The sequence below is a fragment of the Schistocerca serialis genome, chromosome 6 (assembly GCF_023864345.2).
Source record: "Schistocerca serialis cubense isolate TAMUIC-IGC-003099 chromosome 6, iqSchSeri2.2, whole genome shotgun sequence".
NCBI lineage: Eukaryota > Metazoa > Arthropoda > Insecta > Orthoptera > Acrididae > Schistocerca > Schistocerca serialis.
The window spans coordinates 468,410,470-468,438,389 of NC_064643.1; the positions used below are offsets into that span (position 1 = coordinate 468,410,470).

General features: G+C 41.5%; 1 protein-coding gene and 1 pseudogene across 1 annotated transcript in view; one reads left to right on the plus strand and one right to left on the minus strand.

Moving 5' to 3' along the window:
* Positions 1-27,920, minus strand: part of LOC126484923 (C-Maf-inducing protein-like) — a 970,852-nt gene that overhangs the window by 113,654 nt on the left and 829,278 nt on the right. The window contains exon 3 of the mRNA XM_050108524.1: positions 26,006-26,056. Coding sequence (XP_049964481.1) covers positions 26,006-26,056 — 51 coding nt within the window. The remainder of the gene's footprint in view (positions 1-26,005; positions 26,057-27,920) is intronic.
* On the plus strand, positions 27,742-27,859 carry LOC126485516 (5S ribosomal RNA; annotated as a pseudogene).

The window sequence follows — 27,920 nt, forward strand, 5'->3', positions numbered from 1 at the left end:
CTTTCAACAAGATAACAGAAGCCGAATATTGCCCGTTCTGTCCTGAAGTACCTCGACACAGAGGGTGTTGCCCTGATTAGCACGTTCTCCAGATCTCTCACCTACTAACTGACGGAAGACCGGCATTCCACCACACGCCAGCCGTCATGGTTCATAAATTCTAGCACAGAGTTAAAGTAGCTTGGAATAACAACCCATCTCTGCCATACAGTTTCAGTTCAATTCGACACACATCCGTATTAGACCTGTTGTTCATAGTGATGGCAGCTCTGTGTATTAAATTTCTTCTCCTGTATACCTTCAAACCAAAATTTTAATAACCTATTCTTCCACTACTACTATCTACTCACAATAAATAAATTTTCGTCACTTGCTACCGTTTGCGATGTTGCAGTTTTAATGAGCAGCAGTGTAATAAGCCGACGAGCATGCTTTCATAAGTTGGCCATAAATAGCTTGGGATACTGACCTAGTGTTATAAGAATGTCTTTGCGGAAGTTAGTAAGCCTGACTTGTTTGTTCATGGCACTCCCACGATGCTGGTGGAGATTCTCTGGATAATGGAAAGCTTCATAACAGTACGAGATCTCGCCATTTTCTGGAACCTTTCGGAGGGAAGTAAGATCTGTCGGGATCAGCACGCGGAGTGTTATCGGCCGTTCAGAGTAGACGAAATTTATGAAGGTTACAACCATGTCAGCACCTTCAGCTGCTTAAAAGTTTAAAATGAATATTGCTCTATTTAATTATTCATTTGCACTATGTTCATCGAGTGGGTTATGAACGCGGGTGGTGATAGATCTGTCTGCGGAAGTAATGTATTCGGAACTGCGAATACGAGTAGACTGCTGCCGCATAATTTATTAGAGACAAATGAAAATTCGTTCCGAGCCGGGATTCGAACTGGATTTCCCGCTTTACGCGACTGGTCGCCTTATCAACTTCGGTTATCCGAGCACGCCTCCAGGACCGGTCCAAATCCCCATAATTGCATCACCGAGTGTCCACGTCACGTATTCGCACAACTGCTGCGTTCCCGAACAGGGAGAGACTTTATTACTGCCGCTGCCTGTCTAGACATGTAATACTATTTTCTGTGCCTGCATGCATACATACATGGATGCATGTGTGAAGAACATTAAATAGTGCACCGAAAAATACAGACACAGCAAATATCAGATTTGTTTATGTTGTCTGGCTGCGAAGTGTGGATTGTACTACAATTTTTGAAGCACGAATTCAGCCAATAATTCACCCGTGAAAAATAAAATACTGCATTTCCAATTTTTTAAAGAGGTGAAAGTGGGAAAATTGTGTAACTTTCATGTGTGCTTGTGGGAGAGGGGAGACGGGGGAAATAAAATACTGCATTTCCAATTTTTTAAAGAGGTGAAAGTGGGAAAATTGTGTAACTTTCATGTGTGCTTGTGGGAGAGGGGAGACGGGGGAGGGGATAAGGGGGAGAGGGGAGAGGGACACACAATCCAGTTCTGCTAGCAATTCTTCCACAGCAGCTGGTCACCTGCTTGGTTCGCTCATTCTGGATTCTGTGACAGAACTCTTATGGTTTTATCCGTGGGTCATACTCTTAGTCCATCTATTTCCATATTAAATGCTCTACAGTGTATACAAATAGTCCTGTCTTTTGGCGTCGTTAGGTCAAGAATTTGCACTATGCGGACAAGATGGGTTGATACGTTAGGTACCCTCTCGGTAACACTTTGCAGTCTGACGTTTCCCTGCTTCTTTCTTCAGTTCAGTGTTTCGCTTTGTTTGATGCCTCCTTCCATCTGTTTTTATTTTGTGCTGCTTCTTATATTTACCGACTACTTCGAACAATCTTGATATTATCCATAATGAATTCTGGTCTTCGTTTGTCGCCATAGCTCTCTTCCCTTAAGTGAAGTTTTCTATTTCTAGGTTGCACTAATTCGTACGTCCGTTTGCTAAGTGTAGTCTATAGTCCTCCTTCCTCGTCTCTTTCTGTTCATGTGTATTTTATCTTTAAACTTATTTTGTAATAACAGTCCGATCTATGTAATTTCTATTGCTTCTCATTAACGTTATTAAAACTTCCACCACCAAGAAGACGACGTGTGATTGGAACATAGATGAGGCTTATATCAATGCACAAATAATTGAGATTACAGAACTGCACACGATCTCTGATTTTAAGAATTCATGCCTGATGTGAAGCAATAATACGCTGCAATCAGAGAAACTAAGAATGGCACCACAGAAAGCTCAGATATAGCTCAGATATAAACCTTTAATCAACCCAAGAAGGTGTCGCATAGCCCGCGGAAGGCGGGGATATCTGCATCCGAAACGAGGTGTTGCGCACAATTTTAATTTAATGCCAGTGTTTCATGGCTACGAATACTGCTCTAGCAGTGCAAAATTTATTTTCTCATGTAGTGTGTTTATTTCATTTCGCGGCAACCTTAGCTTGGACATGTAGGCAGCCCGCTGAACTTCGAAAGTGAGCGGATGCTCTATTTGTCAGGCTACTGGGCGAGATTCGTAGCTCTAAGTATGCTTGAGACAGAAGATTTATTACATAGGGATCAGAAGGAACAGGACGTACTGAGATCTACGAAGATAGTAACATTCAGTGCCTGCTGCGAAATATATAGATCACATTACAAGGCTATCTGTTTCCAATAAAATTCTCCGAGTGTTTAATATTATGCATGCGAAAACAAGAACACAACAAGTTATTTGCAAACGCTTGGATTTATTGTATACTCCTCTGCAAGATGAAATCTGTTTCATTGCCTCTCGCAAAATATTGCAGGTTCATGTCGATTGTCTTGAAGGCGGCTGTTTGACCGTCATACGCTTAGATTACGGAGTAGTCTTTTGTTAGTGTCAGTTGAGAGTCCACGTACAGGTTAACTTTATATCGTAGCTACAATTCCTGTGTTACTAGTATCATATTTTCTTTGTTGACGTTACTCTTTATATTTTAGATAGTATCATATTTAATAGCAATCGTTACTACATTCCAGCCGTACTTTGTCAACCTTTAGATTCTACAATAACAGAAGGAACAGTTCACGCTGTTTTTGTGTATACAATATTCGAACGACTAATGACACATCATTTGCACATTCAGAAAGGTATAACTGCAAGCATAGTGGATTAGAAACTAATTTTTTTTTAAATTTCAGCCAGTGAGGCAATAGGTGAAACAAAACAGACGAAAAGGAAAAAAAATGACGTCTTTTGGACACATTTTTATATGTTTTATGTTTATTTCTAGATTTCCTAGCATAGTCTTAGATTTATTACGACAAAATGACAATCATTATGCTCAGGGACTGGGTGTTGTGTTGTCCTAATCATCATCATTTCATCCCCATCGACTGTCTACACATTTTTATATGTTTTATGTTTATTTCTAGATTTCCTAGCATAGTCTTAGATTTATTACGACAAAATGACAATCATTATGCTCAGGGACTGGGTGTTGTGTTGTCCTAATCATCATCATTTCATCCCCATCGACTGTCTACACATTTTTATATGTTTTATGTTTATTTCTAGATTTCCTAGCATAGTCTTAGATTTATTACGACAAAATGACAATCATTATGCTCAGGGACTGGGTGTTGTGTTGTCCTAATCATCATCATTTCATCCCCATCGACGCGCAGGTCGCCGAAGTGGCGTCAAATTGAAAGACCTGCACCAGGCGAACGGTCTACCCGACGGGAGGCCCTAGCCACACGACATTTCCATTTTTTTATGTATAGTGTGAACCTCACGCGATTTAATTTATTTTACCTTGAGAGATGTTTTAGGAAGGCCTACAGAAAATAGTGGACAAAATAAGTAAGAACTGTTGTACTGTAATTGGTGGAGATAACAATGCAAGAAAAGGAAGGGGGAATTTGTTAACAGCTACGGCAATTAATTTTGAAATAACGAACAGTTTTCATAGTTTTTTCGACCCCTCTAGTTTTCATTTGACTGCCCCTTATACAAACACTGAGATATTCATGACTACACATGGTCCACCAGAAGATACAGAACAGTCGTTCTCAACCTGGGCGTAATTGCCCCCTGAGTAAAACGAAGTTTTCTGAGGGATAAAAACTAAAAAAATTGATTTTGTTTCTGTCACGAAAGTGAATGATTTTCAAAACATCATTACTATTATCCCTATTTTGTAAGATTCTAACATTGTTTATATAAGTTATGAATAATTACTTTTTCTCAGTTAGTAGTATTAACCCGGTAGATGTTACAGGTTCCTCACATAGTCCATCCACTACACATATATGTTGTGATTTGTCCCGTACATTGCTGATGTTGAAAGTGAGACATAAACGTAACAAATGCTAAATATCTCAAGAAAATGTCTCCTCCAAGTTGTAGATAGTACCTACAGTCGTCCAGAAATTGCTTCATTACTAGCTTCGAAACAGATAAATGAATTAATTGATAATACGATACAGCAGTAACTACATAAACCTGTGCACAGTATTATTATTATTCTTTCTTTTCTCAGACGTTATGTCTGGTCAATAATGGAAAGTGACGCGGACCTTGGTCAAGCGTGACTTCCTTTTAACTGTACGGTATATGTTACATTGAATTTAGGAACTTTCGGGTAATTGAACATGTATCAATAATTACAGATTTCTGTAGTTGTATATATATGTTTGGATGTAGCTGTATTGCGTTGATGTACTGGTGGATATTGTGTGGTATGACTCCTTAGTTGATAGTACAATTGGTACAGTGTCAACTTTATCCTGATGCCACATGTCCTTGGCTTCCTCAGCCAGTTGGATGTTATTATTATTATTAGACTGGTTAGACAAATAGCATTAACAGCCTGAAGTAGTCCAATTTCTGCCAGTTCGGAGGTAAGGGGATCAGCAATCAAGTGGTTCGTAAACAGTAAACGTGTTTGAATTTAAGTGGGGCTGCAGTTTGCATGTCAAGCACTGCATTGGAGAGAAGTACTGCATAGGAAGTATGTTTTGTAGCAAGTGTCTACCCTTACCGTGGATAGTTAGCTCTTATCTAAGGAGGAGTTGTGGGTAGCACTTGCGATGCACCACACATTGCCCCCCCCCCCTCTCTCTCTCTCTCTCTCTCTCTCTCTCTCTCTCTCTCTCTCTCTCTCTCTCTCTCTCATACACACACACACAGTGTGTGTCAATCAGTTAGCAGTTACGGTGCACTGTGGTGATGTTCTATATTACAACACGTCCCGGAGATATCTGGATGACTTCACACAGGGAAGGGTCATCGGGAAACTGGAACGAGGACGAAGTGTGGCGAGTGTAGCCCGGCAGTTTGGTATTGCTCACAGCATTGTTTCGGTGCATGGGGAGCATTCCAAACCATTGGCACAGCTACCCAAAAAAGAGAAGTTGGTCGAACACGGTGAAGTACAGCGGCAGATGTGCGCTACATTGTGCAGCAGGAAAGAAGATCCCAGACCAATTGCAGGTGCAATTGCAACCACATTTAACACGCATGGAACGTACGCAATCTCACGCTCTATAGCGGTACGGTGATTGCAATTGGGTGGTCTCCTTGTCCGATGATTAGCATGCTGTGTCCCGTTGACACCCGCAACTCGGCGGCACCGTCTGCGATGATGCCAAGTGTATGTAGACTGGACTGACGAGGAGTGGGGTCGCGTGCCCTTCTCGGATGAGAGCATTTTCGGTCTGAGTAGTGATTTTAGACGTACCCTCATATGGCGAGAGGTGGGAACACGTAATGCACGCAGGAACAGTGTCGAAAATGATCGTTTCGGAGGTGCACGTGTTATGTGGTGGGGAAGTATTATGTTTCACTAGCGTATTGACTTCCAAATCTTTGAACACGGCACACTCACCGGTCACCGTTATTATATCGCTGTGCCCCTTCGCCGTATGCATCTTGTCAGGGGTGAATTCAGCACCTGATTTTATTTTTATGGATGACAATGCACGACCACATCGAACAGACCCGGTTTATCAGCTCTTAGAGAAGAGGATAATCGGCGAATGGACTGGCCTGCCCGTCCCCCAAGCTTAAGTCCCGCTATGAACGTGTGGGATGCGGTGGGGAGACGTGTTTCAGGACATCCAGATGCATCAGCGACCATCCAGCAGTTGTCGACCGCACTGGTAGAGGAATGGAACGTTTGGTTTGGTTTGGCTTGTGGGATTGGAAGGACCAGATTGCTAGGGCCATCGGTCCCTTTTTCCGCGAACGTGAAACACCCACAAAGAATAAAAACAAACAATGGAGTCCACAAGAGACGATACAGGACAAGAAAGACTCAGACAGAGACCAGACAAAAGGAATTAAAATCACACAGAGAGTGACAGTGGTTGGCCGACCATAAAGACAAAAATGGAAAAGCCAACCACCAAGAAATGCACTAAGAAAACCCAGTGTAAAATCGTAGGCCAAAGGCCAGACTCGACACCAAAAAAGACAAACACTTAGATCACGTGATAAAAGCCCCCTGTCCGAATAAAACGCAAAACTAAGCCTGCCATGGCAGCGTTATCTGTTAAAAGTGCAGGGAGCGAATTAGGCAGCGCAAAAGTCTGCCTGAGCGCAGTTAAAAGGGGACAGGCCAACAAAACGTGGACTACCGTCAAAGCTGATCCGCAGTGACATAAAGGTGGGTCCTCACGGCGCAATAAGTAGCTGTGCGTCATCCGGGTGTGTCCAATGCGCAGCCGGCAGAGGACAACACAGACTCCTGGCGGGAGACCCGCAAGGAGGAGCGCCACGCACCGGTAGCCTCCTTGATGGCCCGAAGTTTGTTGGGTGAAGGAAGGGTGCGCCATCCTTCACCCCAGGTGCGAAGTACCTTCTGCCGCAAAACTGACCTGAGGTCACTCTCCGATAGGCCAATATCCAAGGTTGGTGCACTGACAGCCTGTTTGGCCAGCGTGTCAACACGTTCATTTCCCGGGATGCCGACATGACCCGGGGTCCACACAAAGACCACAGAGTGGCCGCAGTGGGCAAGAGTATGGAGGGACTCCCGGATAGCCATCACCAGACGAGAGCGAGGGAAACACTGGTCGATAGCTCGTAAACTGCTCAGGGAGTCATTACAGATACCGAAGGACTCACCTGAGTAGGAGCGGATATACTCTAGAGCGCGAGAGATGGGACCAGCTCAGCAGTGAAAACACTGCAGTCAGCCGGCAACGAGTGTTGTTCATAATGATCCCCTAGAGTAAGAGCGTAACTGACACAACCAGCAACCATCGAAACGTAAGTATAGACAACGTCAGAGCCTTGAAACGCGGAAAGGATTGAAAGGAAGCGGCGGCAGAGTGTCTCAGGAGGGACTGAGTCCTTCGGACCCTGTGCCAAATCGAGCCGAAGGGACGGGAAGGGCACACACCACGGGGGTATACGCAGAGGGGCCCGGAAAAAGAGGTGGAAGACGGAAAAGCTCAATCCCAGAGAGAAGAGCTCTAACTCGAACCGCTATCGTACATCCTGACCGGAGCCGCGGTTCCGGAAGATGGACTACCGACTGAGGGAACAGGAGACGATAATTGGGATGCCTGGGCAAGCTACAAACGTGTGTAGCATAAACGGCCAGTAATCGTTGGCGCCGGATCCGCAATGGAGGGACACCTGCCTCCAGAAGTATGCTGTTGACAGGACTTGTCCGGAAAGCTCCAGTGGCGAGTCGGATCCCGCTGTGAACGGAATGGAACGCTTCATGACAAGAACTCCTCCTCAAACGGGTAGCCAGCATGGTAGCATGTTGCAGAGCGAGCACTGCTTTTTGTGGTGGTCACACACCCTATTAAGAACCATGTCCCACCTTATGAAATGTCCATGGGGCTATCAAAAATCACGACGACTTCAACGTAATTGTTGTCTTTGAATAAGAGTGTCACTTCTGTTCGCCTCAATGCGTATTTCTTTCAGTTACCTTCTGTACTACACCGTAGCAGTTAGCTCTATGTATTACAGGTAAACTGCATGTTAACGGGGGACAAGGTAAAGGAAAGGGAAGGGATTACTGACGTCAGCTGCATCGGGCCGCGGAATCAGGATTCGAACCTGCTTACTAGGCAGGTGCTTTAACCAATGCACCATCCGAGACACAGTGGTACTGCAACTGGGCGGACTATTTCGGCACGCCTCATAGCGGATCCACAGTCCCACCGAGGGCCACCTATCCGCAGTCCCTGTCCATTTCCTCCATGCTCGCTACTCGTGAGATTCCCGCAAGAGGTCGGACGTATTTGTGTATCTGCACTGAAGAAGGTGGATCCATTGCCCATCTAGGTGAACCAACTATACGAATGTGTGGCGTCTGTTCTTTTGGACATGTCCGAAAGAACAGACAACACGCATTCATAAAATTTCTACGTATGTTCCAAGTTTCATTGCACTGTGTTATTTCACCTGGCAGTCACACACCATCCGAAAGTTACTTTAGTCTTTAACTTTTGTGCACCAGCGTAGTTAGCTGGCTGGCGGTTTTGGAGCTGGTGGTATGACTGTGGGGAACCTGGTAGCCAACTGGTGACGCGTCCGCAGAGCGGCCGGTCGCTATCGATACTGCAAAGTCGGCGTCGGTCGTAACCCTGGGTCCAAGCGCCGGCGCCGACTGTAACGGCCGGCTTTACGAGCGCCGCGGCCGCCCGGGGATTCCCCTCTGTGCGCGTTCTGCCCCGGGCGCATCGCCTGCGGGGCGCCCTGGGTTCGAGCAAACGAAGCGCGCTGACAATTCTCCAGTGTCCCACCTCACACCGCCGGGCACGTAATAAAATGCTGGACGTTGGCACAGGAGGAAAACTGTTGTTCCGTTCATTATATCCACTGTAGACGACGAACTGCAACTGTGATACCCTCTGGCGGTTTATGTAGCAACCGAACTCAAATGTATAAAACAACTTCAAACGTCTGATTACTGTACAATTTAATTAACGTGTTAAAAATTTGACGTTAAGCATGGAAGCGAGAAAAAATTAATGAAAGGTTTGAATTTGCGCTGAAAGTAATTGGCGCTCCATTTCAAGCAAAAGTTAGTTTTTCGCTCATCCCTATGTTTATGACGTCATATCTTCTGAACTAGGTGTCGTAAAATGACATAATTTTGCAGGTACATTGAGTGATATTTGTGGATATACGAAAGCAACAAAGTAAAACGTCATGCATGATGCTGGACTTTTAACTACATGAACAGCAAAAATCTAGTAAGCGATAATTTCTTTTCCTCCATCATTTTGTGGGGAGTGTCACCATGAAAAAGTTTCGTGACGGTTTCAAATTACATGTAAAGTTTACTGGAGGTTGCTAAATACCTTCATTCTCAAATACTTCTTATCAAACTGCCCTTTTTGACACAAATGCGTGAGAATTTACTCGTATTATATGAAGTTAAATATTGCGATGCAAGTAGTGATCCTCGACAAAGTATTTGTTGCTGCAATGTACGTGGTTGTGCGAACGGTGAGCATTGCTTTCAGTTAATGGTCCTCAATATTCGGCCGGCATATAAATAATTAAATCTCTCTTTACGACAGTAATAGAATCTAAACCTGATCCCAAGCTGCAGCCCGCGATGGGCCAAACCATGAGCCGAAAACAATACCATTCCACATTCATTCACAAATGCTCAGGAAAAGGAAACGTAGGTGGTGAGTAATCAGGAAATTTCTAATTACAAAATTAGTATGTAAAAGACTGACATATTCTCACCAGAGTGACTGTATCTATATTAGTTTCAGTGTTTACTTTGATATACAACAATTGCAGTGCACTCGACATAAAATGCTTGGCCTTGTTAATTACATCTTATATCGGCAGAGGACAAAGAAGAACAGAGGTAGCGTATCTTCGTTCTTCTAGCATCAGGCTAATGAAACAGTGCGACGGAGCAATGGTTCCTACATGGGCGGCGCCGCTAACATCTTGCTTAAACATATTCTCTGACTCGCACATGACGAAGAACGATTAATAATTATTATACAGCCGGACGCAGCACACTATTTTCGAGGTATGATACATACTGGATGAGTAAAGTTCGGGTACACGCATGCCGTCAGTTACGATGCCTCAGCACGAAATTTCTGACGTTAATACTTTTCTTACTGTGCTAAACTCTTAATGTAAGATTGTACCTTATAATAAATAGATTATGATAGCACTTTAAATGTTTGAACTCGGTGAATACTTACATGAAATATTGAAAATCAAATTTTTGTTGCCCCTGAAATCTGTTAGGTAGGCAGCCCGCGACTAGGGTGAGATTCCAGGTTAGTCACTTAGTAATAAGGATGATACGCAGCCACAAACCCTTTTTGAATTAAATACAATTTATTTTGATGTGGTCAAGATAATGCGAGAGTCGAATTTGGCTGGGATTGTTTAGTGTAGACTCTTAACCAAATGTAAATTAATGTTCTTAATGTATATCAGCCATACAATAAATCAGCCAACGGCGTTGCCGCAGTGGTAACATCGGTTCCCGTCCGATCACCAAAGTTAAGCACTGTCGGGCTTGGTTAGCACTTGGATGGGTCAACGACCAGGTCTGCCGAGCACTGTTGGTAAGCAGGATGCACTCAGCCCTCGTTAAATTAGATTTACTTTTCCTTTCACTGGTCCATAATGAGGATATCATCTGGGACGTGGAACATTCCAGAAAACAATAACATACAGTAAATGTTTACAAAATAAGAACAAACATGCTAATGCACCTTCCATAGATCCCAAATGTAATTGCCCTTGTGGATGTGGAATCGGTCAAAAACATTTTAAGTGTATTTACAATTAAAAGTATATAAAACTTGTCACCAAATACTAAATGTTCAATAGCTTAAGGTGGATATGATAATTCTTTATCTATTGTAGCCACACATGATCAAATAAAAAATAAGCGTCTTAGAGCACTTATTTACAAGGATCACATTACTACTCAACATTTGTACAGAAGTCAGATTGTACGCAATATTAACATCTTAATAACATACAGGCGTCACCCAGTTCTGCTAAGAAATTCATCAATGTAGGAGAAGGAGTTGTCCACTAACAAATCCTTTAGACTCCTCTCAAAGTTAACTTTGTTATTAGTTAAACTTTTTATGACTGCTGGCATGCTATTGAAAATGTGTAGTGTTGAACAGAGGACGGCTTTCTGAGCCAAAGGATGTGACTTTCAATATTTGTGAAAGTAATTCTTATTTCTAGTACTGATTCCATGGTTTGAAAAAAAATATTTTAATGACAAATTTAATTAAGGAATAAATGTATTGTGAAGCAATAGTTAGTATCCCCAGTTCCTCAGACAGCCTTTTGCAGTATGCGCTTGAATTCGCACCGCAAGTAATTCGCATTGCACGATTTTGGGCTCGGAAAACTTTTGATTGGCTTGATAAGCTACACCAGAAAATTATCTCGTCTGACATTATGGAATGAAAGTAAGCATAGTACGTTAGCTTTTTTTTATTTTTGCATCACCTATGTCTGACAACATTCGCATAGCGAGTATAGATTTGTTTAGCGGTTTCAGCAGTTCTGTGGAATGCTCCTCCCAGTTAAATTTATTGGCGAGATGTAATCCAAAGAATTTAACATTCTCGACTTCTTCTATCTGCTTGTGTCATATTTTAGGCATATACTGGCAGGAAACCTTTTACTACTTCTGAACTGCATACAATATTTTCAAGGTTTAGTGACGGAATTGGCTAGGAACCACATATTAATGTCCATGAAAATTTCATTAGTCAACCTTTCTAAGGCTGTACTTTATTTACTATTTATTGCAATGTTTGTATCATCTGCCAAAAAAAGAAACAAAATAAAATTTGATTCTGGCAATGTTACTGATGAAAGGTCATTCATATACACAAGAAAAAGTAAGGGGGCCTAAGATGGAACCTTGGGGACACCAAATGTTACTGGTTCCCAGTTGGACAATGTCTGATAACTTCATACACGTCTCTTTCCTACTGACGCCCTTTGTTTTCTGCCAGAGGTATAGGATTTGAATCATTTTGCAGCATTTCCTGTTGCACTGTAATATTTTAATTTACTTAAAAGGATATAGTGATTTACACAGTAAATTGTCTTTGACATATCGCAGAATGTACCAGTAGCATATAATTTATTGTCTAATGAATTAAGTACATTCTCATAATATGTGTATGTAGCCTTCTCAATATCAGAACTCTTTAGAAACCCTAATTGTTACTTGGACAATATTTTATTTGTGGGCAGATGGTTAAGAAGACGACTGTATATTATCTTTTCTAAAATTTGAGAATACTGGCAAAAGTGAAACTGGACGGAAGTTTGCTAGTATTTCTCCTCTCTTATACAAAGGCTTAACTTCAGCATATTTTAACCACTCAGGATACGTTCCACTGATAAGACTGCTTATAAATAAATAACTTAAAATGTCACTAAACAGATGCTCCCTGTTTAATCAACTTTGTTGATATATTTTCATAGCCACTAGAATGTTTTGATTTGAAGGATTTTATTGTGGACATTAGTTCTATCGATGTTGTAAGGGCCATACTCAAATTATTGTAGTTATTGTAATGACTGGTTTGAGGTATTCCAAGACAGCACCTACTTACTTTTCAGTAACAATTACGAAGGGACGCATTAACAAAATGTCATCCTATTGCAACAATACTAGGAAAAGCAGCATCAATCAGTAGAAAACATCTCCATGAAATAGAATTCCACAGGTAAGGCACTGCTTTAAAATTGTCAATCCTAACAGCAGCCTCGCAATGTTCCACCAAAATACGATATCCCAAACTGTCATTATTTCGTTACTTGATGCGACCATCCTTTTCTGATGATGCATTTGCTTTGATGCCCTTATTACTATTCTCAATATCATGCAGTATTTTTTTCTGATGATCTATAGCATTTACGTCAGAACTCTTTCCAGCTGATATAGTTTCTTTTCTGACTTACAGGATACCTTCATTCCTTCGGTAATCCATAGCCTTTTGACAGCATTTAGCCTAATCTGGATTAGTTTGGGGGAGGGGGGGAGAAACAGTTTTCAAGTAAGTTAAGGAGATTTATTAGTAAAAATGTTGCATTTCTCATTCATTCTATGAGCACTGTGCCCATCACTCCAATTCATGCCTCTGATGAGTTCCCTACAAGAATTAATTTTTGTCTTACAGACTACCTTTTTGATTTCAGACTTAGACTGATCAGTATTAACGTTTAGCAAAAGGAACTGCATGTCATGGTCTGAGAGGCTCCTTATTACTGTGACGCCAATTGCGGATTTACTTCGTTGGGAAGTAGCGTCTCCGGTCAAGAAAACTGGCAATGGACGGACAGCGACCACATTAAGTTCGTATTTTGTGCGTTTGTTCCCCAAAAAAGAATACCATAGCTAAGAACTGAGTGTACATATTAATAATATGTAACTAAAAGACACTGCATGTTACACACTGATGAAGGGATTCGAAGGGCATAACATGCTGATGACATTCTGTTTGCAAGTACCTTTGAGTGTTCAAACCACTTCAACTGAGAATCAATATTCATTCAAAGAAATTTTGCATTTATTACATAGTCTATAGAGGTGCCATCTACATTTAATTCAACATTGTCATTTCTCCTCTTCAAACTGAAATTTATGGTATTAGTTTTCTTTATGTTCAATGGCACTTTATTGCTTTCTGACCAATCATAAACTTCCTTGAGAGTTTCATTTGCTTTCTCAGCAAGGAGTTCTCTTGATTTCTCAATGACTATAATACTGCTGTCATCAGTGAAGAGAATTTTTTTCACCATGAGTAGCACTACTGGGAAAGTCATTGATGTACATCAGGAATAGTATTAGTCCTAATATGCTACCTTACAGAACCCCTATATGAATGTATATTGGTTCTGATAAGTGTTTTACTAATGTTTAGATCTATTTGAAGTATGTGTTATCTCTACTCTTTTTAGGTATGATCGAAACCAGTCGTTAGCTACCCCTCTTATTCCTAATGCTTCTAATTTATTTAATAGAATCTTGTGGTCGACTGATCAAACGCCTTAGAAAGATCCAAAAATATGCCTGTGACACGCTCGCTTCAGGTACAACTTTTGTCACTTCTACTATGGCTGACTCCGTATTTTTGCCACTTCAGAAACCAAACTGTGATTCGCTTTAAAGATTTTATTTCTTCACATAATTCATTAATCTGTCTTTCATAACTGCTTGTATTATTTTTGAGAATGCTGACAGCAGGGAAATGGGCCGGTAATTTTCTATGTCTTCTGCATTGCCTTTCTTAAGCTAAGGTACAACTCTTGCCTGTTTTAACTGCTCTGGAAATGTATAATCCGTATGAATTTTTTCAGTATACACATTGGTACGTCATCTAAGCCTACTGACTTTTTATTTTTTATTTTTTAACAGTTTTATATAGCTAACACTTGGTTCAAGAATCATAAAAGAGGGCTGTATACAGGGAAGAAGCCTGGAGACACTGACAGGTTTCAGATAGATTATATAATGGTAAGACAGAGATTTAGGAACCAGGTTTTAAATTGTAAGACATTTCCAGGGGCAGATGTGGACTCTGACCACAATCTATTGGTTATGAACTGTAGATTAAAACTGAAGAAACTGCAAAAAGGCTGGAATTTAAGGAGGTGGGACCTGGATAAACTGAAAGAACAAGAGGTTGTACAGAGTTTCAGGGAGAGCATAAGGGAACAATTGACAGTAATGGGGGAAAGAAATACAGTAGAAGAAGAATGGGTAGCTTTGAGGGATGAAGTGCTGAAGGCAGGAGAGGAGCAAGTAGGTAAAAAGACGAGGGCTAGTAGAAATCCTTGGGTAACAGAAGATATATTGAATTTAATTGATGAAAGGAGAAAATATAAAAATGCAGTAAATGAAGCAGGCACAAAGGAATACAAAAGTCTCAAAAATGAGATCGACAGGAAGTGCAAAATGGCTAAGCAGGGATGGCTAGAGGACAAATGTAAGGATGTAGAGGCCTATCTCACTAGGGGTAAGATAGATACTGCCTACAGGAAAATTAAAGAGACCTTTGGAGAAAAGAGAGCCATTTGTATGAACATCAAGTGCTCAGATGGAAACCCAGTTCTAAGCAAAGAAGGGAAAGAAGAAAGGTGGAAGGAGTATATAGTGGGTCTATACAAGGGCGATGTACTTGAGGACAATATTATGGAAATGGAAGAGGATGTAGATGAAGATGAAATGGGAGATACGATACTGCATGAAGAGTTTGACAGAGCACTGAAAGACCTGAGTCGAAACAAGTCCCCCAGAGTAGACAACATTCCATTGGAACTACTGACGGCATTGGGAGAGCCAGTCCTGACAAAACTCTACCATCTGGTGAGCAAGATGTATGAAACAGGCGAAATACCCTCAGACTTCAAGAAGAATATAATAATTCCAATCCCAAAGAAAGCAGGTGTTGACAGATGTGAAAATTACCGAACTATCAGTTTAATAAGTCACAGTTGCAAAATACTAACGCGAATTCTTTACAGACGAATGGAAAAACTAGTAGAAGCCGACCTCGGGGAAGATCAGTTTGGTTTCCGTAGAAATGTTGGAACACTTGAGGCAATACTGACCCTATGACTTATCTTAGAAGCTAGATGAAGGAAGGGCAAACCTACGATTCTAGCATTTGTAGACTTAGAGAAAGCTTTTGACAATGTTGACTGGAATACTCTCTTTCAAAGTCTGAAGGCGGCAGGGGTAAAATACAGAGAGCGAAAGGCTATTTACAATTTGTACAGAAACCAGATGGCAGTTGTAAGAGTCGAGGGGGCATGAAAGGGAAGCAGTGGTTGGGAAGGGAGTGAGCCAGGGTTGTAGCCTCTCCCCGATGTTATTCAATCTGTATATTGAACAAGCAGTGAAGGAAACAAAAGAAAAATTCGGTGTAGGTATTAAAATCCATGGAGAAGAAATAAAAACTTTGAGGTTCGCCGATGACATTGTAATTCTGTCAGAGACAGCAATGGACTTGGAAGAGCAGTTGAACGGAATGGATAGTGTCTTGAAAGGAGGATATAAGATGAACATCAACAAAAGCAAAACGAGGATAATGGAGTGTCGTCAGATTAAGTCGGGTGATGCTGAGGGAATTAGTTTAGGAAATGAGACACTGAAAGTATTAACGGAGCTTTGCTATTTGGGGAGCAAAATAACTGATGATGGTCGAAGTAGAGAGGATATAAAAGGTAGACTGGCAATGGCAAGGAAAGCGTTTCTGAAGAAGAGAAATTTGTTAACATCGAGTATAGATTTAAGTGTCAGGAAGTCGTTTCTGAAAGTATTTGCATGGAGTGTAGCCATGTATGGGAAACATGGACGATAAATAGTTTGGACAAGAAGAGAATAGAAGCTTTCGAAATGTGGTGCTACAGAAGAGTGCTGAAGATTATATGGGTAGATCACGTAACTAATGAGGACGTATCGAATAGAATTGGGGAGAAGAGGAGTTTGTGGCACAACTTGACTAGAAGAAGGGATCGGTTGGTAGGACATGTTCTGAGGCATCAAGGGATCACCAATTTAGTACTGGAGGGCAGCGTGGAGGGTAAAAATTGCAGAGGGAGACCAAGAGATGAATACACTAAGCAGATTCAGAAGGATGTAGGTTGCGGTAGGTACTGGGGGATGAAGAAGCTTGCACAGGATAGAGTAGCATGTAGAGCTGCATCAAACCAGTCTCAGGACTGAAGACAACAACAACAACAACAACAACAACAGTTTTATTGACTTCATACTCTGTTGTTGGAAGTAACATCATTGTATTTAGTGCAACATTATTTACAGGTGTTATATTTGTTTTGGGGATTTTTTGCTGTAAGTTCTCTGCAATACTTGAAAAATGCTCGTTTACATAGTTTGCTAAGTGTTGTGGTCCTTATCCCCCTCCCTTAGAAGTATGTTATTCTGAGTTTCCTTTTTTATAACATCCCTGACTGCTTTGCTTTTATTCTCTGCATTATATATTTTTTGTCATTTAATGACTTTTTGCAGCAATCAGCACCTTCCTATAGATCTTTTTGTATCTATGATAGAAATTTAAGAAGTCTGGATTATTGCGAATCTTTTTCATGGAACTGAGGTGTTTGGGAGGACTATATAATACATGCTGTTATCCATCCGGTCTTGTGGGATGTTGATACAGACATGCATACTTTTGGAAATGCCTTTTCAAAGTTCAGTTTAAACAATGTGGAGAATTTAGAGAATTTCATATTCACATTGGTTTCCTTATACACTTCATCTTAGTTTTATTTTCATAGTTATCTTGAAAAATCTTTTACTTTGATTTCTGATAGATGTCGTTTGTAGGCTTGTAGTTTAGGGAATGATTCGATGCCTGATTTCACTGTTGTTATTTGACAGAGATGATCTGATAGTCCGAGATGTTTTACAGCTACATCACATTTTTCCCTGTCCACATGGTCAATTACTGATGCAGTCATTATAGTAACCCTTGTTGCACTATAGACCAAGAGGGACATGCCAAAACTTTGAAGGATGTTTATGAAGCTGCTGCTGAATTGATTTATGATATTAGTGCTGATGTTAACGGCCCCACACAGAATTATGTTGACATTTGTACTTGAGGCTTTATCTAGAACTTCTGCCAATTTATTGAAAAAAGTGTCCACATTACCACTGGGAGATCTATACACACACAAAATAATTAATTTCTTGGTGATATCAAGCCCTGTTAATTCAATAGCTGATATTTCAAAGTGTTTGTCTTCACTTACTGTACTGAGGTCGTGACCTGATTTGAACTGTGTTCCTTTTATGATATAAATGCGTGATCCTCCACCCCTTGAAGTAGTTCTGCAGTAAGAATTTGCCCTTTCATACAATGATAACACTACATGTTGCATTTTTGTGTCTCTACACCAGTGCTCAGTAATACAAACTAATGTGCAGTTCAAAGATTGGAGCTCAACTTCTAATAGTTGTATCTTATTTCTTATTGATTGAATGTTTTGATGGAGGATTGTTACGGCTGTGAAATGCCCCATGTTACTCTTTCCAATGGTTTGTTTTTCTTCGTGACATCTGGTATGTGTGATATTTAAAGTGCTAAAATCTGTGTTGTGAGTGATTGTTTCAGTATTTTTTATCTGCTGGAGATACTCTTTAGGCAGGGAAACCGGTTGTCTGGATTTATCTTAAAAAAGACCCCACACTGATAGAGCTCCATCAAGGTGTGGTCAATCATGACGCCAGAACAGCTCAACTAAGTGGTGGTTGGTTTATCTTAAAAAACACCCCACACTGATAGAGCTCCATCAAGGTGTGGTCGATAATGACGCCAGAACAGCTCAACAAAGTGTTGGTTGGTGCCATGAGTCAGGGAAACTATGTTGTCCAGGTCACCAACTATGTCATATGCCTCATCCCTGTCCAAACTTCTTCCCGCCCCACCCACTATCACTACACGGTCCTCATATAAAATACGGTGTGCTAGCTAGACGCTTTCTGTCAGGCAGCTATGTGAATGCTATTCTATATATGTGGTAATGATGGCCTCCAGGCGTGTGGCGTGGGAGATGCATTAACATCTTTAAACTATGATATATATTTTTTTGCAATCTGCAGACTCTGTAAAGCCACCACATCAGTATCACAAAACAAAAAGGTTAATTCTCGTGAGACACGAGTAGTGAAATGTACCAGCTTGTCTCATCATTAACTTTCCAACAGCAAACTTGCTTTAGAGCTGTGCTTCGTTCGCTTCACGGACGAAGTCCGATTTGCATGGAGCCGTTGTATTGTTACTATTACCAACGTTGTAGCCCTTACAAACTACAGCCCTACAACCTTGGAAAAGTCAGCGACCACGAGGTACATATATGCGTAGTAGTTGTGGATTTGAGAATCTGCTGATGTGGGGCTTGCCTCCTACTAAAATATAAACGTGGGTGGATCTGTATCGTTACCTTGAACGGCAGTGGTGTATTGTATAGCCCAGTGCGGCTGCCCTGCCCCAGCCGGGACACGAACCACGCCCTGGGCGCCCCGCCGGCGGGTCGATCACCCGCGGCCACGGCTGTCCGTGTGACTGATGCTGCGGCCCTAATGGAATGGAAACCTCGCCACCGCCCTACTGTCCACGTCATTATCGGTGATTTCCCGAGGGGGGACTTCAGCGTGAGGGACTACCGGAGGTTGTGGAAGGGGTTGAGGAGGGGGAGGGGGGATCAGAGAGCAGCCATGCGCCCCTAGCTGGGCTGGGGATGACCTCCTCGGAATTATCGGCTCCCCCTGTTACGTCCGCCTTCGAGACCTTGACAGGTAGCTGTCCAGATCCTATTGCGTAATTTACTTTAGTCTCTGGCAGATGGTCTCCCTCAACACACGTGCTCTATTCCTTCTGCATGCCAAACTGCAATAAGACATGACAGGTGAGAATGTGCTTCCCTCGGAGCTGACAGCCGGTACATACGGTATATGAAAGATAGTGTCAGCGTTGTGGTCATTTGATAATGCCAATAAAAGCGGGATGTACACGGAATAAAAATGCGATTTACAGAGATTTCAAATTACTGTCTCTAGTAAAATATCACTAGAGAGCAATGTAATGCTAAAATTAGAAAGAGGAAGAGAATATCGCTCGTTATCAATATATTACTTTAAGCTTTTACTCGAAAAAGCTGTTAATATCTTCAAAGGAAAAATAAACTGGAGTTAAGGTGAATGGAGCTACCATTCACTGCACGAGATTTACGAATGACATTGAAAAAATGTACACAATACACATCCTAGATTTTCAACATTTCTCAAGAAATCTAAACTTAAGATTAGTAGTAAAAAGACCAAAGTTATTGCAGTAAGCAAATCAGACGAGGACGACAGCTGACATCTAGAGTGAAAGAACAAAGATAGAAAACGTTGCTAAAATTTCTTATTTACGCCCCTTAATTACAGGAGACGACAGACAGAGTATGATTACAAATATAAATTCAAAATTAAACATTCCTTAAAATTAAAGACGACAATAATTACTGCTAAGGTTATTCAGTTTAGAAAAGAAAAAAATAAAGTCAAGATATTCATATGAAATGTGTTCCGGTATGGTTGTAAAAGCTGGACAATGTTTAAAGCATTGAGAAATGGCGGAAATGTGTCTTTGGAAAAGGCCAACGAGAAGCACCTATGCAGAATCGAAATGCACTAAAGATTTTCCGAAATAAATCAAAGAAAGATGAAACCCCATAGAACGCTCCGAAAAGGAAAACTAAACTTATTGGACATTTACGAGAATACAATAAGTTTTTAATAAATATATTGCAAGGTTAAATTGCGAGAAGAAAAGCAAGTGGAGGCCAGCAAAGAAAACAGTAGATCTACGGGAGGTAACAAAACGTTAAAATTATGAGGAAAGCAATAGTTGCAGTTCTAGTGTCTAGTATGAAAATTCTCAAGGTGTATATAAAATTTTCGATGAACCGACAATTATGTTTGTGGCAATGTGTGCAAAAATATTCGTAAGTGCCCGCACACATTTACGAAAGCGCCAAGTGCTACCGTACACATTAAGAAGAAGCAAACTGGTCTGCTGGCAAGTCAGACAGTAACAGAGATCCGCGTCTTCGTGTTTTGTTGCGAACTGTGAAAAATGGAACCGGATGCTATGTCGGTATAAGCATTCTGAAACCGAGATAAATTTAATAATGCATGTATTTACTTTTGATTCAAAAGCATCAGCGACGAAAGTAACTGTTAGTGCTGTTCCACGTTCGGACTGAACATCAACAAATTTAACGGCGGACAACATCAACACACACTGAAACTGGCGTCTGTTGCTGAGATTTATATTGGACGAAATGGAAATAGCAGGGGCAGTGTTAATGCCATCGATCGCAAAGATCTGTGTAAGCAGAATATTTGACCGCAACTTGCCACTCGCAGATCAACTGATGATCACTCGGCGACACGAACAGATACTACTGAGAAACTCATTTAACACTTATCACCTACATCTAGCTTCCCTTCTAACCATCATGACAAGGATGAAGCTGCATACTCCAGCTCAAAATGGAGTCAAAATTTTAGATGACTTCGACAAAGGTATATACTATCGTCACCTCCATTTAATACTTACGTTCGAAGAAATTGTTGCCCCTTGTTTTTTATTTCTTTTCTTACTAGCGTCACTTCAGATATTATGCTTTTTATAGATGCCCAGTAAATTTCAACTGAGTGTGAGGACAGTCTTTAACAGATCTCTACATGCTTATGACAGCAGCACGAGTGTCTGCTTTGAATGCCTCTATGACAAAGTTCATAACTGTTGCGGTAAAATACAATTATTAACAATCTAACAGTAAAGAGAGCTCCAAGAATATGTTTTCCACAACCAATAAGAGCTTAGAAACCAGCAGACGAGAAACCACGTTTACAATCTTATTCTAAATTCTTTGGGTCTTTATGTGAAAACACACAACCTGTTTACACACTCCCGCGCGGGATTAGCCGAGCGGTCTTGGGTGCTGCAGTCATGAGCTGTGCGGCTGATCCCGGCGGAGGCTCGAGTCCTCCTTCGGGCATGAGTGTGTGTATTTGTCCTTAGGATAATTTAGGTTAAGTAGTGTGTAAGCTTAGGGACTGATGACCTTAGCAGTTAAGTCCCATAAGATTTCGCACACATTTAAACATTTTTTTGTTTACACACTGGGAAACAATTGTAAGGACACTTTTTCGAAACCCTGTAATTGTCTCCCATGGCGACTTTGAAGTTTGAAATTTAGTTCACGGTGCCTACAACGTTCCTCAGTAATAGTGCAAATTCGTGGCGTCCTGCGACCTCACCCCGCGGCTCGGCGGCCTTTCAATCAGCAAGGTGTCGACACATAAACAAAGGGCAGAACTTAGAAGTTCATGTCTGGTGTAAGGTGGGTTCTGCCCAACGGCTCAACGCCATCATGGACGTGTCACTCTATCGCACGATTGTCACACCCCCTCTTATCCACATTTCACCCCTTCTTATGACACTTCTGCGATGGGGGTCAGAATCGTGAGGCCCATAGCTGAATTCGCTCGGTTTCCTTGTAGATGGCCGAAGAAAACATTTCAGACACACCGACGAGAATCAACAAGGAAAAACATTAGGGGACGGCATAAAGGGCGTCATTGAAACCAACCTCTTCCTTGGGGTGTTAATACCACACATTTCGAGGTCGAAATCGACAATTCGCAGTGTGGTGAGCATCAAGACGAAGTTCTTGACAATGTTGACCTCCCTGAGGATGATTCAACCCTTTTCTAAGTACACCATGCTCTAGAAAACGCATTGCATAAAACTGCAGTCGCGCTGCCCTCCAAAGGGCAGTGCCCTAGTGTACAGAGTGGAACAACCGGAGACCGTTAAAAATCATCCGATGAAATTTGAACTTCACCTGCAGCAGCAAAGGGTGTTTACGCTTTTTCACCTCTCCTGTTTTGCGCCCTCCTGTAGCGCGATCACAGAGGGGTACAACAGTGACATATTTGTGATTAAAACTGCGAAGGGTCCCTCTAAGACCCCCAGTTGGGCAAAACCCTCGATGCCACCAAGCCGCTTTTGCTGAGCACTGTACAGAGGCAAAACCGTTATGACAGTCCTAGGCGCCTGCAAGCATGCAATCCCTTGACACCCCTGTGCGCCCAGCTGCCTAATAGGAGGCGTAAGAGCAGCACAGCCTGCCTGCAGGCACCTAGGAGTTTAGTCACAGTTTGTCCCTGCACAGGTATATTTTTAAAGCGCTCAACAAAGATGAGCAGGTAGCACCAAGGGTGTTGCCTCAATTGGGACTCTTACTGTAGAATCTCTTTGCCGTTTTACTCACGCATGTTTTGATGTCACACCCCTCTGTGATCATGCCACAGGAAGGCGCTTAGCAGCAGACCTGAACAAGCATACGCCGTCTTTACTGCTTTAGATCATGTTCAGATTTCGCCAAATGGTTTTGAAAGGTCCCTAGTGGCTCCCCCCTGTACACGAGAGAAAAAAGGTCGCACTGCTCTCCAAAGCGGTGTGATAACGTTCAGTGGGGTTGTTGACAGCAAGAAATGGCGTGGTTTCAGTGACATCCCTTACGTCACCCCTAAGGCCTTCTCGTGTCGATTCTGAGTGGCCGTGTGACTGAAATGTTTTCCATGGCCACATATAATAAAACCGCCTGATTTCAACGCTGGGCGTTGTGATTCTGACCTCCAAACAGAGGCGCCAAAAGAATGGGTGAAATGTGGGTAAGAAGGTGTGTGACGGCCGTGTCATAGTGTGACACTTCCACGATAGCGTTGGCCAGAATTGCTGAGACATTTGGTGCCAGTGTGCCTCTAACCCAACTTACACGTCAAATTAACTTATGAACTCTGGCCTTTGTTTGTCATGCGTCAACACATTGCTGTGTGAGGCGTAGCCGAGCCCGAGAGTGACGTCACAGCGCGCCAAGCATTTGCACAGTTACAAAGGAAGGTAATAGGCACCTTTGAGCCAAATTTCAAGGCTCTGCGTCGCCATGGGAGCCAGTTACGATCTTTCGAAGAAGTGATACTTTAATTGTGTTGAGCAGCCTAGTTTCTGATGAAAACATTCTGTGATTTGAGTGTTATGTATTCTTCGAGGAAAAGTTAACATGCTGTCACTCGATAGAGTTTTATGGAAATTGAAGTTTTCATTGTATACCAGAGTTTCTTCCGACGTGTCATTACCAAGGAATACTATAAAATTTCTCTGATAAATGCTCAGGGTTCCTGTCTCAATTTCCTTTCTGATGTGTGTTAAATGTGGGGACAACGGCAGCATGTTACGCGTTCTTCAACCTGTAATTCCGATAGTCCTCTCTGCTACTGTGTTGCCGATTCTAGAAAGCAAGCAATAAATTATGTCCTGTTCATTAACAATGTTGAAAATATAAGAAGGCAATTCAAAGAAGGAGTGAAGGTAACAGTTAAACGCTTGGTCCATGACGAATTTTGTCGTTAGAATACACTACTTAAGTCGAAGAGGAATTTTTTTCTTTAGTTAGACTTCGGGATGTGCCCATGCAGTCATCTCAAAAGTGGAATGTCATTTCTGACGATACGCCTGTAAGGACAACACAACACTCAATCCCCGAGCAGAGAGAATCTCAGACCAGGCCGAGAATCTACTTCGGTTAACATTCCGCCACGTCGACCGCGCGTCTACTGCACCTGTTTAAGTGACCACCCTGGCATTCACCTTATAAGAATATCAAGGGAAACCTAAATCAGGGTTCAGGCGGGAATTTGGTACAATATTACCCATTTCTTAACCACTGCACCACCTCACGCGGTCCGAAACAAGAATAATATCTCTATACTTAGCGAAAAAATGTCAGTGCTGATAGTGCGGAACGTACCAATACCCCATGCAGAAATATGGAAGTCATGGTCGAATAAGAATTGACTGTGACCTTATATGCCAACTTCACTTTTCATCATTCTTGGATTTTAAAACTTCCCTGGATTTCTAAAAAGATTATCATCATTATCGAGGGAGATCATTTTTAAAAGTGAACTGATACGGAGTTATCATTAGTAGTGCAATTATATTTCCGAATTTAAGCGGTTAATAGATCAGAAAGAAAATAGCTACACTAGGTACTGAGACGACGTTAATAATATTTACATTCTGCTTTTGTGTTGTCGGTATATGATGACAACGTAAGTCAGGTATTGGCATGATCGGCCGGCCGGAGTGGCCATGCGGTTCTAGGCGCTACAGTCTGGAGCCGAGCGACCGCTACGGTCGCGGGTTCGAAACCTGCCTCGGGCATGGATGTGTGTGATGTCCTTAGGTCAGTTAGGTTTAATTAGTTCTAAGTTCTAGGCGACTGATGACCTCAGAAGTTAAGTCGCATAGTGCTCAGAGCCATTTTATTGGCATGATCTGAGAAGCAGTTTTGTTTACATAGAGTTTTCAAGTGTTTGTGTGTGTTTCATTCAAATAGATAATCCAGACTACAATTCCGCCTTAAAATAATTTAATGTGGACGGTTTAACGCCAGCGGAAGCTCATTAAAAGATGTTGAAGCTTTGTAAGGAGTCCAATCGTTAGCATGCAACAGTTAGAATTTGTAGCTGAATAAGATAATAAGATTAGAAGTATTTCCCTTGTGAAGATTATCGACGGTAAAAGCGTGCGGAACTATAGATGTAAGCTGGCCGAAGTGGCCGTGCGGTTAAAGGCGCTGCAGTCTGGAACCTCGAGACCGCTACGGTCGCAGGTTCGAATCCTGCCTCGGGCATGGATGTGTGTGATGTCTTTAGGTTAGTTAGGTTTAACTAGTTCTAAGTTCTAGGGGACTGATGACCTCAGCAGTTGAGTCCCATAGTGCTCAGAGCCATTTGAACCATTTTTGAACTACAGATGTAAACAGGAAGTGCACAATATGGTATTGTAGATCGACAGAATGACGATTAATTTCAATGAAATAACTAACGCCGTTCACATATCGAAAGAAAGGGTACCGGACAATACACATGCGTAATTAAATACGATAAATCTTGAATCAAAACTGGTGCCACATTTGTGGAAAACATGATAAAGAATTTCTCAGAGATGTTTTGACCGTTCTAGAAAGGTTCAAACTAACTTTTCGTGATGTTCTGTGGATGAGACGAGAATCCACAACTTCACGTCAGAAATGAAAATCTACACACACCAATGGATAGAAGGCTGTAACCTTGTGGGAAAAAAAAGAAAGAAAATTGAAGTCGATTTTCTTAGCCACAATTGATATGTTCACCATTTCCTTGGATGCAAAAGTATTCTAACTGGTTAGCATGCAAGGTATAACTGAATAAATCAGTACTGATAAGTGATAGGTATTTGAACTGTCACTGATGTCGTAACACACATAATGTAGCTTTCTTTTATCTTTATTTTTTTAAAGAAGTAACAAGGAAGCCATAATTCATCAGCGCTTTATCCACTAACACACTAAACAGTATCATCCAAGTATTTATTGCTCAGTAACATGCGTATCTTACCTTCCACAGTATGGAATGCAACCACTGGTCACGAGTGTACGCGTTGTTCGCCTGGAACAAAAGAGCATTTCAGTTACGGTATTTAACTTCTGACGATCTGCACATACAAAATTACGAAGGTAAGATTCATAACTACCCACATATCTTCAATATCTACATATTCTTGTAGAAGTATTCGTGCACTCATGGCTACACTTCACCGTGCTTTCTTAGTTTTTTCTGGAATCTATTAAAATTACATACCTACCAACTTAATTTTTAACTTTCGTAATTATGTTTTTGCAGTTACTGAGCTGTGTTGCAAATACAGAAGAAAAAGAACCAAATTACTGCTCAAGCAGAGCCCACTGAAGGAATTTACTCGTGTTGTCAAGTCTAATTGAATTTAGATTTGCTTGAAATATGCAGTGTACCGCTCTGCGTCTTAAGGCAGCTTCTTTCATATTCCCACTGCAATCGAAAAAAATTACTTAAGTATTAATATAAAAAACAATTTATTTCGTAATTGGAGCAGTATCTTATTTTAGATCTACATGGAAATCTTGCGATTTCCTCTGCAAACAAAACATTGTACACATGCATCACATTTCCCACAATGTTTCACAAGACAAATACAACACAAAATATGAGTTTTATGGGTTCCTTGGTGGTTGAAGAGCAGTTACGCTACAAGACACAGCGTATTTACGTAAGTTCCTATTTCTGCTGTGCTAGTGCATATCAGCATACTGCAACAGCTTGCAGCGACGTTGCATATATTGTCTGTTCTTATTTTTCCGTGACATGTTACTGGTTACTGAAGTTGTTACTGAAGTTTTTACTGATTAGGATGCCGAGTAGCGTCGCATTATAGACGAAAATTGCGTGAATTTTATACATTTCGGTATTCTTATGTGTTGCCGCGCTACATTGTTTGAAGTGCGTGGCTTTAACCTATGCGAGGATTGATTGATATAATGCAGTTTGGCGTAAATGAATTGGTCAAGGTAAAATTAATTTACTTGATTGAACTACAGTGGCCAACCTTAACAGGTTCACGGCCTTGATCACAGTTGAACTTAAGATGGAATTTTCCAAATATTTAGGGTATAGTTGTGGCAAATACAGCGTTTGACTTTCCATTTACTATTGTCGTCTGTGCTAGTATGACTGACGGAACGCTGAACGGCTAGAAGGTTAAAGCCAAATTAATTACGTATGGCTGTACTGAAATTATTCTAAGTCACGTAGTGAGGCGTAGGCCGAGATATTATAAATGCGCGTAGTTGAGAAAAAAAATGTATTCCTTATTATGCTCTGTCGATTGACAATACGAATAATTCGGTTACAAGTTAGAGTTGTTATTTACGAGAACAATAATTGAGTAATATTAATGGATTCACTATCGAGCAGGTAATTCATGATTTTCTGTCTTGATTACTTGCTGCGTAAATACCTTCTTAATTCTTCAGTTAAAAATGCGTTATGTGACTGGTGAGATGACCGAGTAAACATCTCCCTCTGTGTTTCTGGATGGATATTTTATACTTTTTGTGTGTATTGCTGTGGGCGTAGTTCCGAAAAGAGTGTGTAAGTAATAGCAGTAACCTGAGCAAACATTAGGTGTAATTTTTTGTGTCTCTGAATTTAAGAACCGACTTACCGTATAAGCAGTGAGTTTGTTATGAAATACGGCAGCTCCTTTTAGACAAAGCAACATATTCAAAAAATTATTTGTTGTTCTTACCACACAACGTGGTAACGGCCTTGCCGCAGTGGATACACCGGTTCCCGTGAGATCACCGAAGTTAAGCACTGTTGGGGGTGGTCGGCACTTGGATGGGTGACCATCCAGGCCACCATGCGCTGTTGCCATTTTTAGGGGTGCACTCAGCCTCGTGATGCCAATTGAGGAGCTATTCGACCGAATAGTAGC